Source organism: Pteropus medius, unplaced genomic scaffold, assembly GCF_902729225.1.
Source record: "Pteropus medius unplaced genomic scaffold, Ma_sr-lr_union100, whole genome shotgun sequence".
In the NCBI taxonomy this organism is placed as follows: domain Eukaryota; kingdom Metazoa; phylum Chordata; class Mammalia; order Chiroptera; family Pteropodidae; genus Pteropus; species Pteropus medius.
The window spans coordinates 9,967,210-9,983,859 of NW_024349225.1; the positions used below are offsets into that span (position 1 = coordinate 9,967,210).

The following is a 16,650-nucleotide window of genomic DNA, read 5'->3' on the forward strand; positions in this document are numbered from 1 at the left end:
TTATTGGTCTTGCTACTTTTATTAATAGACTTTTCAAAATAACAGCAAGCTGATGAGCCGTCATAACTAGAGAAGGCATGTTATGTAGAACAATTCTACAAAGCATGCGCATTTATGCTCTAGTGAAACATGCCTTGGGGGTATGTGACTGGACTCTTCAACTTGTAAAGTTAGAATTTCATTTATATGCTTTTAAAATTAATATAAAGGTTAAAAGCCAGAGTAGGTAGTACTGTGACTGTTGTCAAAAAATTTAATGCCCTCAAAGAAGAACATTTGAAAGAAAAAGTACTGAAAATTTTCTCTTAGTCTTAGGTAATTTATCTTTGATTGCCTGAGATGAAATGTGAGCAATTGATTCACTGAGCACCTCTCCCGACCTTTTTGTCTTTTTACTTTACCAATAATTATTCCCATATGATTCACACGGAAATGGAAATTTGGCAGTTGCTCAGCTAATTTGATCAGCCTTGACAAGTAGTTAATTAATCCCGCCTACTCTTCATCTAATTTAGGTATTAAATTAGTTGATTTAGCTTGAAGAAAGCATGGGTCAAAATGGCAGGATAATTTACGATGTATATATTCTTGCCGTTATATTTATACAAGTACACTCATCATATCTATCTATCTATCTATCTATCTATCTATCTATCTATCTACTTGTATATCTAAATTTACTATATATATGACCATTATATTTGCATGTGTACATATGTATACACATATACATATGCATATGTCTCTATATATTTGTTTCTGTAACTTACACACATAGCAACTATTAGGCATAGAAATGAAGCTAAAATTGATTTTCTAAACTTAGCAAGGTGTTTTTTTTTTTAACTTCCTGTGGCCTAATTATTTGGTTTCTATAGCATTTTATATTTATAGTAATAGCCAAAATTCCAATAGGGTGCCGTCGCCTCCCCAAGGGGCCCGAATAAGAACACCTCATTCTAACATGGCTAAGAGGCTACAAGGATGTGTTTATTGGGATAAGTAACTTGACTTCTCAGAGCCTCAGTTTTCCTATCGATAAAAGGAAGACCACAATTAAAGTGTCTATCACCATATCTGGCATATAGATGGCACTCAGTATAGGGTCATCTCTGCCCCTTAACTTGACATTGTTCCTCACGGTATAGAAGAAATAAGTGTTATCAGCTTCAGAGTAATTAAAACTTAAATACTGAACACAAATCAGTGAAATGAGACAGAAAAATCAATGTTATCAGGTACATGAGCTGAGTCAATTACTGCAGCTCTCAAAGAGTAAAAATCTGGTGTGTTACAGTAAGCCTAGAGCTTCATATCAGTCCATTAAGAGAATATTATAGTAGAATGGTTAAGAACCCCAGCCCTGTCTCAGACCTGTCTGGAACACCACCCTGGCTCTATCTGATAGCCTCGGGCCCATCTGCAAACACCTTCTCTGAGCCTCAGTCTCCCCATTTATAAAACACAAATAATAACATCTATCTCACAGGGATCAAATGACTTTATACGTGCGAAGTGCTTAGCAAAATGCCTGGCACGGAGTAAAGATTCAATAATAGGTGTTTAATATGATTCCGGAAATTCTTTCTAATGAAGACTGTTCTCTCATTTTCTTGCAATTACCACTCCGCCTCCTCCCCAACCTGGTAGATCTGGGACTTGTGTATCAATTGCACACGCTGAGCCCGAGTCTCCTCTGTCCGTAGGGATGGTGAACTTCAGTGAAGTGTCTGGATACCCCGTGCTGCAGCTCTGGAAGGTCCGGTCTGTGATGTACCACATCAGACTCAACCAAGCGACCGTCTCTCAGGGTGAGCGCCGCAGTGAGCCGTCCCTTCTCTCTGCTCCCGGGGCAAGGAGTTCCTTTCCAAGGGCGCTGTCTTTTATACCGTTGTCGAAGATGCAGTCTAAAACGTAGCCATTGCGCGATAAATAAGCTATTCACCCAGACTCACCTTGAAGGGCAAATGGCTGGAATAGGACCTTTTCCTAAATGTGGATTAAATTGAAAGTTTTATCCTGAGCTATAGAAGAGATGGAAAGGGTGAGACAGGAACCATTGAAGGTAAACACTGACTTTATCATTTTCCCAGGGGTCACCCATGTGTAGAAAAGATACACAAAAGCAGATTTTCTTAAATTGACAGAATAAAGCTTTCCAGATGTAAAGAGAATGACCTAAAGTTTCCATGCAATGAGGCAAAAAAGGAGAGAGCAAAAAAGGAGAAAGAAGGATCAGGGAAGAAAAGTAGAAAACAGCTTACAATTCCTAAACAAGTGAGCAAAATAGATGATTGATAGATAGATAGACAGATGATAGATAGATAAGATGATAGATTGATAGATGATAGATGATGATGATAGATAGATAGATGATAGATGATTAATCGATAGATGGTAGATGATAAATTGATTGATGAAAGAGAAAGAAAGAAAGAAAGAAAGAAAGAAAGAAAGAAAGAAAGAAAGAAAGAAAGAAAGAAAGAAAGAAAGAAAGATCGCTAGATCGATCTAGTAAGTTACGGAGTAGTGAATTTGAAACTTCCTTAGGACAGATTATTCTAAAAAAAATACAGTGGGATGTCTTATACTATTTAAATTTTAGTGGTGAATGCCTTGGATCGCGTTTTGCCTAGCATTTGAGCAATTACAATGCACAATTTCCAAAAGAAAATGTTTCTGTAAATACAGACTTAATGTAGGTTTATGTCTCTGTTTCACCTCATCCCCATGGACTGGGAGAATATCACTCTTCTCCTTTTTCCTGGATGCTCCAGACCTGACGTTTGTGCCACAGCATCAGGCTTCTCTGTGTTGGATGAAAGGGTAACTAGATTCAGATGATCTTGTTGGCACAGGATGACAAGACAAGGAGAGGGTCTTAGGGTCAGCAACAGGGAGGCAGAGCTTCAGGCTCTCAGGAGAGAGATACAGGGTAGATGCCAGATAGAGAGTTATGAAGAGGTGAGACATATACTCACAGAAAGTAAAGCTGTGTGCGTACAGAAAGAAAACGCATGAAGGACAGAGAACAATGCCAGAGGATACAAGGGTGCTCAGAACTTTCTATTTCTTAATCACAAAAGAGTTCTTGTCAAGAAGGGATTGAGATGGGGCTCTTACTGAAGTCAACTCTGCCAGTGCAGAAAACACCTAGAAAAAACTGCTAAGCTGCTCTTCCCTCTAGGAACCTGGCAGCACAGACGGACGCTGCGCTGTTCCCGTACTCCGTTGGCACCCTGCACGGGTGCTGTGCACGCGAGGGGTTAACAGTCGGCTATCTCTATCGCCCTATGCCTCTCAAAGCGAATCATGACATCACGGGCCATGTGGACTTCTGCACTTGGGGTCTCGTGCCTGGTCCAGGCTCTGCCTTTCCCTGACAGGACACAGGTGTATAAGGCCACACAAAGGGAGGGCTGCGTAACGCTGGCCGGTTTCAGATTTAGAAAGTTTGCCATAGGCTGTCTCTCCAACAAATCTAATTCTCTCAAACAGGGAAAGCCAAGTGGAGGTGTGGCCAGCAATGTCATTTCCCAGTCCTTGTACTGTTGACCTTCTGAAGTCATTTAAGCTGTGCAGTAATGACTGTGTTTAACTTTTCTTCTTTCATCGTCCCCCCATTCCCAGTTTTGATGGCTGAAGGCAATATTCTGCAGACCTTCTTGGTCACCCCCCGCAGTTAGAATATTTTGCTCCCTGACCCTGTCCGTGGGCACACACCCACGTACACACAGCAGAAGTTCCATGAAGCGATACTTCACCTACCATGAGAAATGTTCTCTGCTGGCATTTGTGTTTCTATTTTAGACTATGTTCTTCTTTTTCAACCCCCCCTTCAATACTATTATTTGAGCTCTCTAAATTGATTTGCTGTCATGACTGATGATTTGAGAGGAAAAAAACCATCGCCTTACGCAGGGGGTAGATTTGGCAACGCACTGCTTAGCTTGCTGAGAGATCATTCATTCAGGAACCATAAGATCTGCCTTGGCTGAATGGAGACCCGCACCTGATGGCTCCAGCCAGCTCTCCAGCTTGCCCTGGACCCCTGCAGGCCTGTCCACGTTTGAGCCTGAATGGCCTGGGAATCCAGATACCCAGATTGTGAGTCCTCACTCTTACTCTTGGGTGATGTTTCTCCTTAGCCCTCAGCAATGCTCTCCACTCCCTGGATGGGGCCACATCTCGTGTGGATTTTGTGGCCTTGTTGGACCAGTTCGGCAATCATTACATCCAGGAAGCTATCTACGGCTTTGAGGAGTCCTGTTCCATCTGGTACCCAAACAAGCAGGTCCAGCGCCGACTCTGGCTGGAATATGAAGACATCAGCAAAGGTGAGTGAGATGCTCATCAACAACTTCTCCGCCCTGTGCAAGTACCGGCTGCCTAGGTGCAATCCATAGGACCAGACTTAAGGAGTCTGTAGGTGAAGGACTAATTCTGAGGTTGCCTGATGCTCTGTGCCCATCCTGAAAATTGCCAGGGTTTGGTTGCTAAAACCAAATCTCAACACGGGGGTCTTTGGGGGAAACTGTAGATACAGGGTGGTGTCAAAATTGTATGGTCACTCGTTGGTTATCACAGAGCGAGTCCTGTAAAGGTTTTTACCAGCCACCGTGCACACTGCTGCCATGGCAAGGGCAAAGTGGTAGAATGTTCTTGTAGAGGAGGAAGAAGGAGGAGCCTGCCCACTACTTCCTGCCTCCAGCACTCCCTGCTTACACTGGCCGGCAGCCCTTTGCAGGAACTACACAATAAAATCCTGCTCGTCTTACCTGCCATGTGTTTTGGCCCATTTTTCCCATTGCTTTGTGCTCTGAGGAACTCTTATTGACCCAAGTATTTATACAGCTCCGGGTAATAACTTCACAAATATATCTTTGTCTGCCGTTTGATGGCAAATTCGTATTCAGTCTAAGTAAGCATAAGAAATTGGAATTTTTCAGACCTTCTGGATCCATCTCCTGGTGGTATAGCGGGAGTACTGGCTGGTAAATTTGTATTCTGATCAACCAACACTGGTTTAGAATTACCATTCACGCAACTTCTTCTCCTGAGCTTGCCCTCGTGGCGTTCTGATGAGGCCAAGGATGTATGAGTCGTTAAAGGGCTAGTGATGAGATTAGCACGATGGAAACTCGAGAAACAGGTCATCCTAGGATTTAAAGATCCAGGGTCCCTCTGAGACTAGGGACCCTCTGGTGTCAGCAGGAAACGGCCCCCTGTGGCTGAGTCGCTTTCGGTTCTCGGAGCCCCACACAAGCTCCCGCTCGTCTTGCTCCAGAGGGAACAGAGGAGTGAGAGTCGCTCTTCCAGAAGAAGCAACAGGCTTGAGTCTGGGCTATCGCCGCAGCCATTTCTCCCCCAGCCTGGATTCCTCTAAATCAAAGACGCAATCACGGGTTTCTGGTATCCCTTCAAACGAACTTCCACATCTTAAAATTGTTCCGATTCAATTTGCCAAGAAAGGAGTATAACATAAGCAAATATAGATAAGACCAGTTCCAGCTGGCAACGCTTTCTTATGTTTCCATGCCACAGCCTAGTGATTAAACCAAAAGGCTGACAACTCCTCCTCTGTTTGTGTTTGCCAGTAATTCAAGGATTGCCAGCCTCCGGGCCTGCTGGGAGATGAGAGTCTGACCCACCCCGGAACTCTAGGTTCTGCTCCTTGCTTCTGTCCCGAGCATCGCAGTGTCCTTAAGGTTCAATACTGAGCCCAGGAGGGAAATTTGTCCATGGCCGTAACAGCATGCCCTATCCCTCTTGATCTCAAGTTGTTCTTGCCTCTCAGCAGCTAGTTTTGTCACAGTCAGACTGTTGGCTTTACTTCTTATAAATCGGATGCATACAACCCCTTGATTGTTAGTGATCTTAAAAGATATTCAAACGCTTTAGTACGTCTGTTTTGAGCTCTCTCAATCATCTGTGTACACCGTCCCCCACCCCGAATACCTCTAGCGTTTATCTTTCTTATTGTTCGGTCTGATTTTTACTCTTAAATATTTTTTTCCTCTCTAAGCACTAATCTCCTTTTTCTGGTGTCTCTTCGGTCGCCTAATTTCTGGGAGGATTTTTCTCTCTTCTTGTGCCTTTGGGATCAGCAATTCGTCTTCCTGGATCCGATCTCTGTCTCTCCCCTGTTTTCAGTTGCCCGCTTCAGCTCCATAAATGGCCGTTTACAATTAAATGATACCCTGTCCCAGCGTCAGGCCTCAACTCTGGGTCCAGGGTCAAGTCCAGGGTCCACTGGTTTAGAAGGAGGCATTGAGCCTTCTCCACACTTCGGAGCCCTGTGCACGTGCTGCCTATCTAACCCTGTCCTCTCGTCCACCTCCCACCTCTATTATGCTCTTACCTTCTTATATGCATCCTCGGATAGCATTCTTCACATTTCCCTGTATCGTCATTTCTCTACATGACTTTCTCCCATCGTAGTAGACTCGATAGCACTTACCGCATTTCTCTTCTTCGATTTTTTTCTAATTTAAAAAGTTTATTTAAAAGAATCAAAATGTATAAAACAGAATAAAGTGAAAAATAAATCTTTTTCCCACTCTTACTTCCTAGTAATCTAGTCCCACTCCCCAGAGGCATCCAGGCAGCCATGGCTACCAGTTTACCATGTGTCCATTCTGAGATAGTCTAGTCCTCGTCGCTTGGAAGTACACAAAGCAAGTTCCAGGAGAGTGGATATTTTAGGGTCTTGTCTGTTTACAAAAATTCTATATATATATATGTTTATATATACACATATATAAATAATGTAATCTTTTAGCCTCACTATACACACACACACACACACACACACACACAGAGAAATATGTATATATAAAATCTCAATATGGCTTTGTTTATGTACCTATTAAGAACGAATGATCTGTTTGCTCCAAGATTAGGGGTATGGGATAAAGAATTCTATTTTTTTATACTAAAAACTTCTGTATTGCTTTTGCCACAATAGGCACATGCCACTTTTATGATAAAACTCTTTTAAAACATTGAAAAATATATTCCGAAAAGTTCGTGTTACCTTAAACGAAAATTTATAAAGTTAACTGGGAAAAAAATGTACAATTGTATCTATAGTGAATTGAACTTTGAATAGAAATCTGGGAGGAAGTGTGAAAGAATATGACCATTTCTAGTTAATCTTTAAGTCTTCATCCCTGACACGGTGCCTGACATATAATTAGCATCCACTGTTGGTTGCAGGAATAAATCTTTTATTTTGTTCTTCAGAAGAATCCAGTAAAGAGCTATAGATCTATAGATTCCAGAGAAGTAACTGCAAAAATTGAACCTTCTGCAATAAAGAACTTCCAAGGGCTTAATTTTAATCCTTCACCCGACATACTAAGAAGAGCACATTTTCTTTCTTTTCTTTTATACTCCATTCGAGAGTGGATTTCCTCAGGTCTTTCTTTCTTTCCTTTTCCAATATCACTTTCATTGTTACTTTAGAGCCGACCTTTGCCATTGCCTTTTCTTGCCGTTGCTTTTGGTGCAGATCGCGGGGGTTATCTGTGTTGACAGTTGGCAATAAGCAAGCTCTTTCTTCCATTGCACCTTCTCGTCCCAAATTCACTTGTTATTTTGTTTGTGTGTGTGTGTGTGTGTGTGTGTGTGTTTCTAGCCAGTTGCTTCCTTTCCATGGGGAAAGCTATGAAGAATAGCTTCTTCTTCTTCCAAGATACAAACTGATAGTTTCCCCTTTAAGTCGGCCCTCTAGCCCTGAGAAGTCTTAAGTCAGATTAGAGTCAAAGGAAGATATAAACCTCCCATGGCATTGTATTTCTACCGCGCAGAATGCCAGGTTTTCCACTTTCCATCAATTTATTTTTGAGTAGATAGCACCCAAGACAGACTCAGCTGGCCCGTCTCCCCAGGACTGTGAACAGATTTCTGCTATGGCTGAACCCAAAATAATAGCTGAATCAGCACTTGGCCTTCTGAACTCGGTCCTTGGAGGCTGGCCAGCAGAGACCCAGTCTTGTGTATCTGATGCTGGTGCAGTTCATAGGCTAACTTACATAATTGTGGTAAGTGGCATAAAAATCTGATTAAGTTAAGGATACACCATAGAAATCCAATGAAGAGTAATAACTTAAGTTTCTCTAATGCTTTATGTTTTACAACCCTAGGGCTGAAACCAGCTCCAAAGGCTCTTTTTATGCACATTTACGGCGATGAAGTGAGCACTCAAGTAGCAAAGCAATTATGGCACATAGCTATTTTCTTTAAATGATTAATTAATTCATTCAACAAACGTTTGCTGAGGGCCTGCTACACGCAAAGCCCTCCAGTGAGCAGAGAAGGGTTTTAGAGGAGACAGCTGTTCTATGGCGGTCCCAGGCAGACAGGCCTGATGAAGGTGCTGCTGAAAATGAGCCTGGTGGCATAGTAAACAGAGTCTCCGAAAAGAAACCAAGCTTTCCTAAACATATGTGTGAGGATTTAATTAGAGTCTTCAAGTCCCTAGGCTCTGATGCAATGAGTCCGGAGTAAACTGGATCTGTAGGTTGGGGGAGGAAATCACTACAACTAACTGCCAAGTAGCGACCATTTTTTGAGCACTTACTCCGAGCTGGGCACTTTGCTAAATAAGCGTGTTACGTAGCTTTTCTCACTTACCCCAGGTTACACTTCCTGGTGGACCCGCTGCCTTTCACCTTGAGTTTTCTGGATTTTTGATTGTTGTGTGATTTTCTTTTCTTTTTTCTTTTTCGGACCATGATCTGTGATGACACACTTGCTAGAGTAGTTTATGTTTTCCTATACGGTAGCGCGTCTCAGAATTTACTGTGTGTCTGTGTCACATGAGAACTTGCTGGAATGGGGATTCTGATTCAGTAAGTCTGGGCGGGGCCGGAGATTCCGCGCATCTAACAGGCTCTCGGGGGACACCAAAACCACTAACCTGAGGACCACATTCTGAATAGAAAGGCGATAGAATTTTCTGGAAGACCAACAACAGGGCTCAGGGTCCGCCATCACCCTTGTTCATCCTGTCCAGTGCAGAACTCCAACGCTAGAACCGTGGCATGTGGCCTCCAAGGGTGTGTCCTAGTGTCCTCTCCACAGAGGAATGTCACAGACAGAGGACTAGCCTGAAGGGACCAGGACGTTTCTCTGATTAAGCATCAATCTTTAGGCGCGTGTGCAGAAGTGCGCAGTCTTAAGCCCTCGGGGGTTAAAGGAAGTTGAAAACATGCCAGCAATCAGGATTAAAGGCAATAAGCTGATTTTTTAAGATTTTACATTGTAGGCAACACTGTCCTCATCTTACTATCTCAAGCATTCTCTCTAGTTTTTTTAAAAATAGTATTCAAGAGGCCCCCATTTCTGTCTCTCTAAAAACTGCAAATCGTTGTGGAATTTCTCGTGTTTAACCTGGCTGGTATTTTAGTTGATGAGACAATTCTGGTGGTGATATCAAACTCTTGCATATAATTATAGGACTGATAATAGCGACGTGTTGTCCATGACATACAATTTGGTAGTTAATTATACAGTATTCTAGATTATTCTCTACTCCAAATATGTAGGCTTTTTCTTCACAACTTGATTGATTGCTTCCTCAGAGTGGGCTTATTTATTCATTTATTTAAAACCTTCTATATCTAAACATCAGTGCAGACACTGGGCGTATAAATGGTCAATGACACAGAAAAGCTTCCTGCTTTTGTGGAACTTCTAATGAAGAGAGACCGAAAGTGCCAAGTAACAGATAAATGAGAGCAATTATTCTAGATAGTGATAGATACTGTGAAGAAACTAAACCAGGTGATGTTTAGAGGCTGACAAGAGGTTTAGGCGCTCATGAAGGTGGCAGGCACAGAGAAGGCCTCGGTCATGGTTGCGAGGGGGGGAGTTTGAGCTGAGACCTGTCAGACAAGAAAGAGCTAGCCATGCAGAATTCGGGGCACAGAACAATGCAAGCAGAGGAAATAGCCAACACAAAGACTTCATAATCTTTTGAATTCTCTTAGCGTCCAGCATCATGCAGGACATACAGAAGTTACTTGGTAAATATCTAACTGGTCATCAGCGGGACTGTGGAGAAGAGAGAGGCCTGGATGGAATATGAAGAGAAGGAATTCTGCTCCTAGCAAATTTGTTCTGTTCTCTAGATTCAGCAAGCGAGGAGGAGACTAGTTTTTTCAGCCCATCCTATTTTATCCATGCCAATCAGTACTCAAGTGGGCTGGCCATGATGATAGAGACCCAAGGGAAATAAACATATGGCCACAGGCTTGACAGAACAATGCAGCTGTCTGCCAGGACTTTTATCTTGACCTGAAGTTATGGACTTTATCCCACAACTAATAGTTTATCTATGCAAAAGATATGTTGGGGGGAAAAATGACAAAGTAAATGGTGATACAAGGGAGATTCTGCATCACATATGAAAATCTGAACTTGATATCAGTTGGAGTTTTCACATCTTTTGAGTTAAGTGCCTGTGTCTTAAGCATTAATATGTCTGTATTGCCCATCCTACTGTAAGACAGCATGCTGAGGGAAAGAGCACTGGATGGGGAGGCAAGAGACTTAGATTTTTGGTCTCAGCTGAGCCATCAGTCAGCCAGCTGACCTTGAATAAATTACTTAACCCACTTCAAAATAATCTTCTCATCTGTGTAATAATTAACTTCTACTTCTTCTTCTAATGTTCTGTGACTCTATATGCTCAGCACGTAATTTCTCCTTCTGGTAACAGAAGGCAATATTTAATAATGCCTAGCTCAAGGCTAAACGGGTTAACTCAACTGATATTGCAATGGAAAGAGTTTAATGTAGTTGTTTGTTGCAAGGGCTCAGAGTCAGACAGATCTGTATCAACATTTTTTATTTGCTGTGGCTCTTGAGAATTTTACTTAATGGTAGTGAGCCTCAGTTTCTACGTCTGTAAAATAGGGCTATGGATACTTATCTTACAAGTAAGGATTGTGTAAGGACTGAATACAATAATTATATATAAAGCACAATTTCTAGCATTCTATAAGCGTTCAATTTGTTTTTGACTCAGTATTATTAGCATTATTTTAATGAAATTTACAGTTTAGCTCATTCTTTTTGAACAAAATAGAAAATGATAAGAATTTCAAGGAAATATCAGTAAAACTTGCCCTGGGTAAACCTTCTCTGAGAACATTGCTGTATATTTTAGAAGTCACGAATCACCTACTAACCAGGCTAGTGGGATAGGGTAATCAAATCATCCAAAATTCACACTCAACGTCACATCCTTTGGCAACCATTTTCAGTCCCAGTTACAGTCCCTTTGCTGAGAAATGACCAGGAAATAAGCATGACTTCCCCCATCCATATGACAGGGATTTCTTTCTTTCTTTTTTTGGGGTGTGTGTGTGTGTGTGTGTGTGTGTGTGTGTGTGTGTGTGTGTGTGTGAGGAAGGGTGATCTCTGGGAAATGGACCCCTGGAGAAGCTTTTTTGATAAACAGTCTGGGTTACTGCCTTTTAAGTGCAAAGAAGCTGTCAGGTGCATTCTCCAAAGGGGGAGAAATTCATGAAAATGTCCAGCTGGATCAGCCTTCCCTTTTACCTGTGCTTCGAAGCCTGTGCCATCTGATTCATCGCCTGCAAAGAGATGCGGACATTGATCCCTCCTGTGCCCCAGAGGTGGGAACCTGGCCCTACTAACAGCACAAGTTCTTCCAGAAGTAGATGTTGGGGTTGAGAGATAACATATTAGTGGTTTTTGTGTTTTAGTTAGGCTCCTACCTTTTCCTGATTTCCATTAATAGTCTGCATTAGAGGAACACTTTTGAATTCTCAGAGGCACGAAGGGGTCAGCGGTTGCTGGAAGCTGGAGGCCACATCACTCCCATCTCTGACTATGCTTGACGCCATGCACAGCATCTAGCGGGCAGTCGAGAATATTGGTTAAGTGAATACATGAGTGAATGCCATCTTTTTTCCTCTTCCTCTTTTCATTCCAAAGGAAAGGACAGCGTATCGTCTAAGGCAGCGTGTCCCCAAACACCTTCCGCTCCAACTCCCCGGCACCAGTCCACCCTTTTATCATCCCTCCTCCACATCTCTAGGTTTGGTTAGTGTGAGAGTGTGAGTGTGAATGTGTGTGTGTGTGTGTGTAATGTCATGTCCTGGAATTTGGCATTAGAAGAATAGGCTAGACATTAAAACCAGGTGCTCAAGCCCAAGGCAGGATCAGGACTCAACACGAGGGACTGGAATAAATCCATGCGTAGAGGTCCGACTTGTGACTGTTGCTCCAAGTTTCCAACTACCAGTTAATGTTATAGGAGCCAACAATGGGCTTTGTTTTCTCACCCTCCTTATAATTGCTTTTCTTTTATAAAGCAAGTTGGAAGGTTTTCTTTGTAGAGGAGGGTGGGTAATGGGATATATGTTGAGTGTAACATGTAATCTGTGTTTGAACTGAAACACGAGACGTAAAAGTACTTGACTAAAGCAAACAAATCAGTCTTAACTGAAACCCCTTTCATCTGTCTGGCCACTAGCCATTTCTGGTCCATTTCTAGTTTCCGTCCCTCCGCTGTCAAAGACAGTCTCCCTGAATCTCATGGAACTCTTTGAAAGTTGGTTCAGTTATCGAAAGGTATAAAGGGGGCGGGGGGATAAAAAATACATAAGAAAAAACTAACGTCAAGAAATCAACAAGAAATGGATCAGGTAAGTAATTAATTTTGAAAAAATGGAGCAGTTGACATCATTTTCAAACCTGGCCCCAGCTGCCAGCTACAGAACAAAATGTAGACGATTAATGTTACAACAGTCAAAGGCTGCAGAAATGCCATTTCTGTCTCTGTTACTGATAAGAGGAAGATGATTTTTCCAATCAGATCAACTTCCTCTCTCTTAAAAATTCCCAGGTACACTTTGACCTTACTGCTGATAAATTGCTGCCGGCAGAGTCAGCGACATGTAGACCTCAACTCGCGACACCTTGAGGGAAGGCTAGGAGTTCCTTTGCAAAGTAATGATGTTCGTACATTTGTTCAGAAATGCGCGTTGGATGTTTACTGTAGGTCAGGCACAGTGCTAGGCACCAGGAGAACAATGGGTAAGAAAAGAAGTTTCCTAAGCACAGTGGGATGCTAGATGCTAATGGGAAATCATAACTGTTTCCTACCCCAGCCTCATCTTAACCTTCTCTCCCCTTGCACTTGGCTAGTCAGTATCTATGGGACTCAGGAAAGAGACAGAGAAAGCCGTTGCAAGGTCCAGAACACGCTCTTCACCTTGAGAGTCCATCCTGCTCCTTAGAAAGTTTCTCAGGGACCAGACTTGCTCATATTCTGTCAGCTACGGTGGTGCCCACACTGAAGGTGACTGCCCTCAGGAGGAATCTGTGACACCGAAGGGGTGGCGAAGGGCCGCGTGTGGAGAGCTTTAGACGAAAGGCCCCTTGCAATATCAAGCATCTCTGGGGAGAGGTGCTGTTGGGCTAGACTGGGCCACCCAGGGACTGGGCCACGTGGGACTCCCAGACCCCCGCCTCGGAGCTTCGTGAAGGGCTGTCCGTAGATTGTTCATGGCCTGGCGACCGCCCACTAAGGCCAGAGAGGGGACAAGACCTCCCTAAACCAGTTTATGCCCAGGGGCTGCAGAAAGCAGTCACACTGATCCCCCCTTAAAGCCCAACTTAATTAGAAAAGAAGAGATGGCTCGGCTAGGTCATCACCCCGCCCAGCCCGTCAACCTGGGTAAGACTGGCAGGGGACAGTGTCCGTCCCGCTCAGTCAGAATTTAATACCACAGGAGCCCTCAGCTTAGAGCAATCGCCACAACTATATGGGTTCAAAAAGATCTTCGCATATTTTTGCTTTTGCTGAATAAAAAAAATAAATAAATAAGGAAAGAAAAAGAAAGGTAGAATGAAACATTTCTCCAGCTCAATGTCTCAATAAATCTGCCAGTTCAAATGCGTGCTTCGCAGGTGAAATGTGAGTGCCAGCGACAGAGGAAAAACAACCTAATCGGGTAAATCAACAGCCTGGACTCCCTTGACATTTTTCTGTTTCCTTGGGGTTTTTCTTAGTCAGGTTGATTCCACAGAGGCAGCTTATAAAGTCACTCCTCGTATGTGCCTCCTTTGGCAGGGCTGACTGCTCTTGCCCCTCCTGTCAATTTATTACTGGTCTGGTCGATTACCGTGGTAATTGGTTCTATATATATTGATGTGTTTGGGGCTTACGGCTTTATGTATTTTTATTTGGTCTGTTTTCCCTTAGAGGGAAGGGACTCTGTGCCCACTTCTTTGCAGCTCCCGGAGGTGCTGCCATAGATTCTGCTCACAGTGGGTTCATGGTCACTATCGATCAGAATAACGTGGTTGAGGGTAAAGAGGAGACACCTGCCCTCGAGCTCTTCTGGTCTCCGTGTTCTTGTGGAAAGAGGAGATGTTATTCCTTCAAAATTCCCACAGTGTTTCTCTTCAAGGGTAATTAATAGGTTGGGGCCTGGATAGAGCACGTGTCTTACGTTCAGTGGGCTGGGCAAGGTCATTACAGATAAACATAAAAGCATGTTGAAACCAAAGAAAATCTTTCATGTGATTCAATCAGCTTTTTTTTTTTTTTTAAGAATACTTTCATCATTCTTTATTTTTCATCATTCAACGGATATTTATGTTCAGGCATTGGACAAATGATGCTGTAGAACAGACATGATTTCTGCTCTCGTGGAGCAGACGTGGGAGAGCCAGCATGTAAGCAAGTCAATAAGGAACGAACAGAACATCAGGAACTTTGGGCTGTGAGGATCACGAAGAGGGTGCTGTGACAGAGGGACAGAGGCACTTGAGAGCAGGTCGTCGGGGAAGGCCTGGGTGGCCCGGGTGGCACTTGTGCTGAGGTGTGAAGGCTGAGCTGGAGGGAAGACACCCCAGGAAGAAGGAATGGCCGGCGGAAAGATTTGAGGTAGGGAAGGCGAGTGACGCTCGAGCAGAGTGAGCGAGGAACCCCTGGCCTGGCTGGAAGCTGGAAAGGCAGGATGGCCATGCGGAACCCCGTAAACCGGCTGGTGAGGGGGCCGCTGAGGCCAGTGCCCCAGTTACCTATCTGCATTAGGGTCCCTCTAGCACTGGGTGGAATCGCGACGAGGGAGGCCAGAGTGGACTCAGCGACACCAGTTAGAGACTTATGGCCATAACCCTGGCAGTGGACATGGAGAGGAAAGAACAGGACGAGGTTTGTTTGTGGAACAGAGAAACTTGAAGACAGGGTGGATCTGGGGGAGGGAGGTCAGGGGAAGAGAAGCCAAGAAGAGTTCCTAGATATTCGCTAGTACAGCTGATGATGCCGCGGTGCCATTTCCGAATGGGGGCAGGGGACGGAACAGGCTGGGGGAAGGTGGGGAGTGAAGAGCTTCGTGAAGCCTTGTCGTTCCGAGTTTCCATAGAGACGTCCAAGTGGAGAAGTGGGTTGTTGGACGTGCAGGTCTGGAGCTCAGAGGAGAGGTCACTGCTGGAGGTGCAGATCTGTCTGTCTGCCGAATCCGACCAGCATCTAAAGCCCCGGGAGCGGACGAGCTCACCCAGGCTGAGTGAGACATGGGCCCGAGGCCGAGCCCTGAGCTGCTCCTACAGTTAGAGGCCGAGGGGAGGTGGCAGGTGGCGGGGGCCGGGGGGAGGGGACAGGAGGGAGTCCAGCTGAAGGGACTGTGAAGGACCCAGGCGGTGGGAGGGTCAGAGCAAGGTCGTGGTGAAGCAGAGTGGGCAGCTGTCTTGTCCTGCTGAGCAGGGGCATGAGGGTAGTAGGTCAAATGTCATCGCCTAGTTCCCTTAGAGAATTATAAAATACTGTAACTGCAAAGATCCTGAGAAATAATTGCAGTGCTAATACATATGGCCGAACTTCCGCTTGTTAGTATTACTCACATACGCCGTATTTTCCTCACCACCCCATGAACTCAAGACCCTTCTCGTGAAGGGTTTTTCGTGAATTGTGCTTCGTCACAATGGCTTCACTTTGGATCATGAAAGCAGAAAGGCACCATGCTAAGCAGCTCTGCCCCAGGGTGTCTCCAGGGTGTGCGTGTTGTCCCAGGTGTTTGGGATATTGAGCAGCAGAACCGTGCCCCACCCCGGGACAACGGCCACAGACCCTGTGCCCTGCAGGAGGACCCTCCCCCTCCTCGCACCGGTACTCCAGCACCCCCAACTCCAGAGGGGAGGAACCGAGGCCCACAGCATGAAGACACTAGTCTGGCCGCGTTCTGGCAGAACCAGAACTGGAACCCAGGCTTGATTATCCATCTTCCTTGTCTCTCAGAGCTCTGCATCTGTTTCCCCATGTTCCAGAGCCAGGAGGCCCCCGGGGTTTGTCACAAGCCTAGGTGCATCTCTTTGACCTTTGGATCTGCCCACGGTGCTGCCTCAGGATGAGCACCCCTCCCTTGAGGGTGCCAGATCAGACCCGGGGCCATCCGCGGTGTTATTATTACTAGGCATTATTAACATAATAGCAAAGAAAATAAAATCCATACTCTGCCCAGCTCTTATCTTGCCACCCCTGGGGAGAGTTGCATTCCACAGGCTGATAAACACTCGCCAAATACTGACCTGACCGCTAAAAGCGTCTGGAGTGCCGGGCTCTGTGCTAGGTGTAGGGACACATTAGTGAATGAGAGCCAGTCC

The 16,650-nt window shown here is 44.5% G+C and overlaps 1 protein-coding gene across 1 annotated transcript in view; it reads left to right on the top strand.

Moving 5' to 3' along the window:
- Positions 1–16,650, top strand: part of ASTN1 (astrotactin 1) — a 180,462-nt gene that overhangs the window by 116,593 nt on the left and 47,219 nt on the right. Inside the window, exons 15-16 of the mRNA XM_039881411.1 lie at positions 1,707–1,811; positions 4,149–4,337. Coding sequence (XP_039737345.1) covers positions 1,707–1,811; positions 4,149–4,337 — 294 coding nt within the window. The remainder of the gene's footprint in view (positions 1–1,706; positions 1,812–4,148; positions 4,338–16,650) is intronic.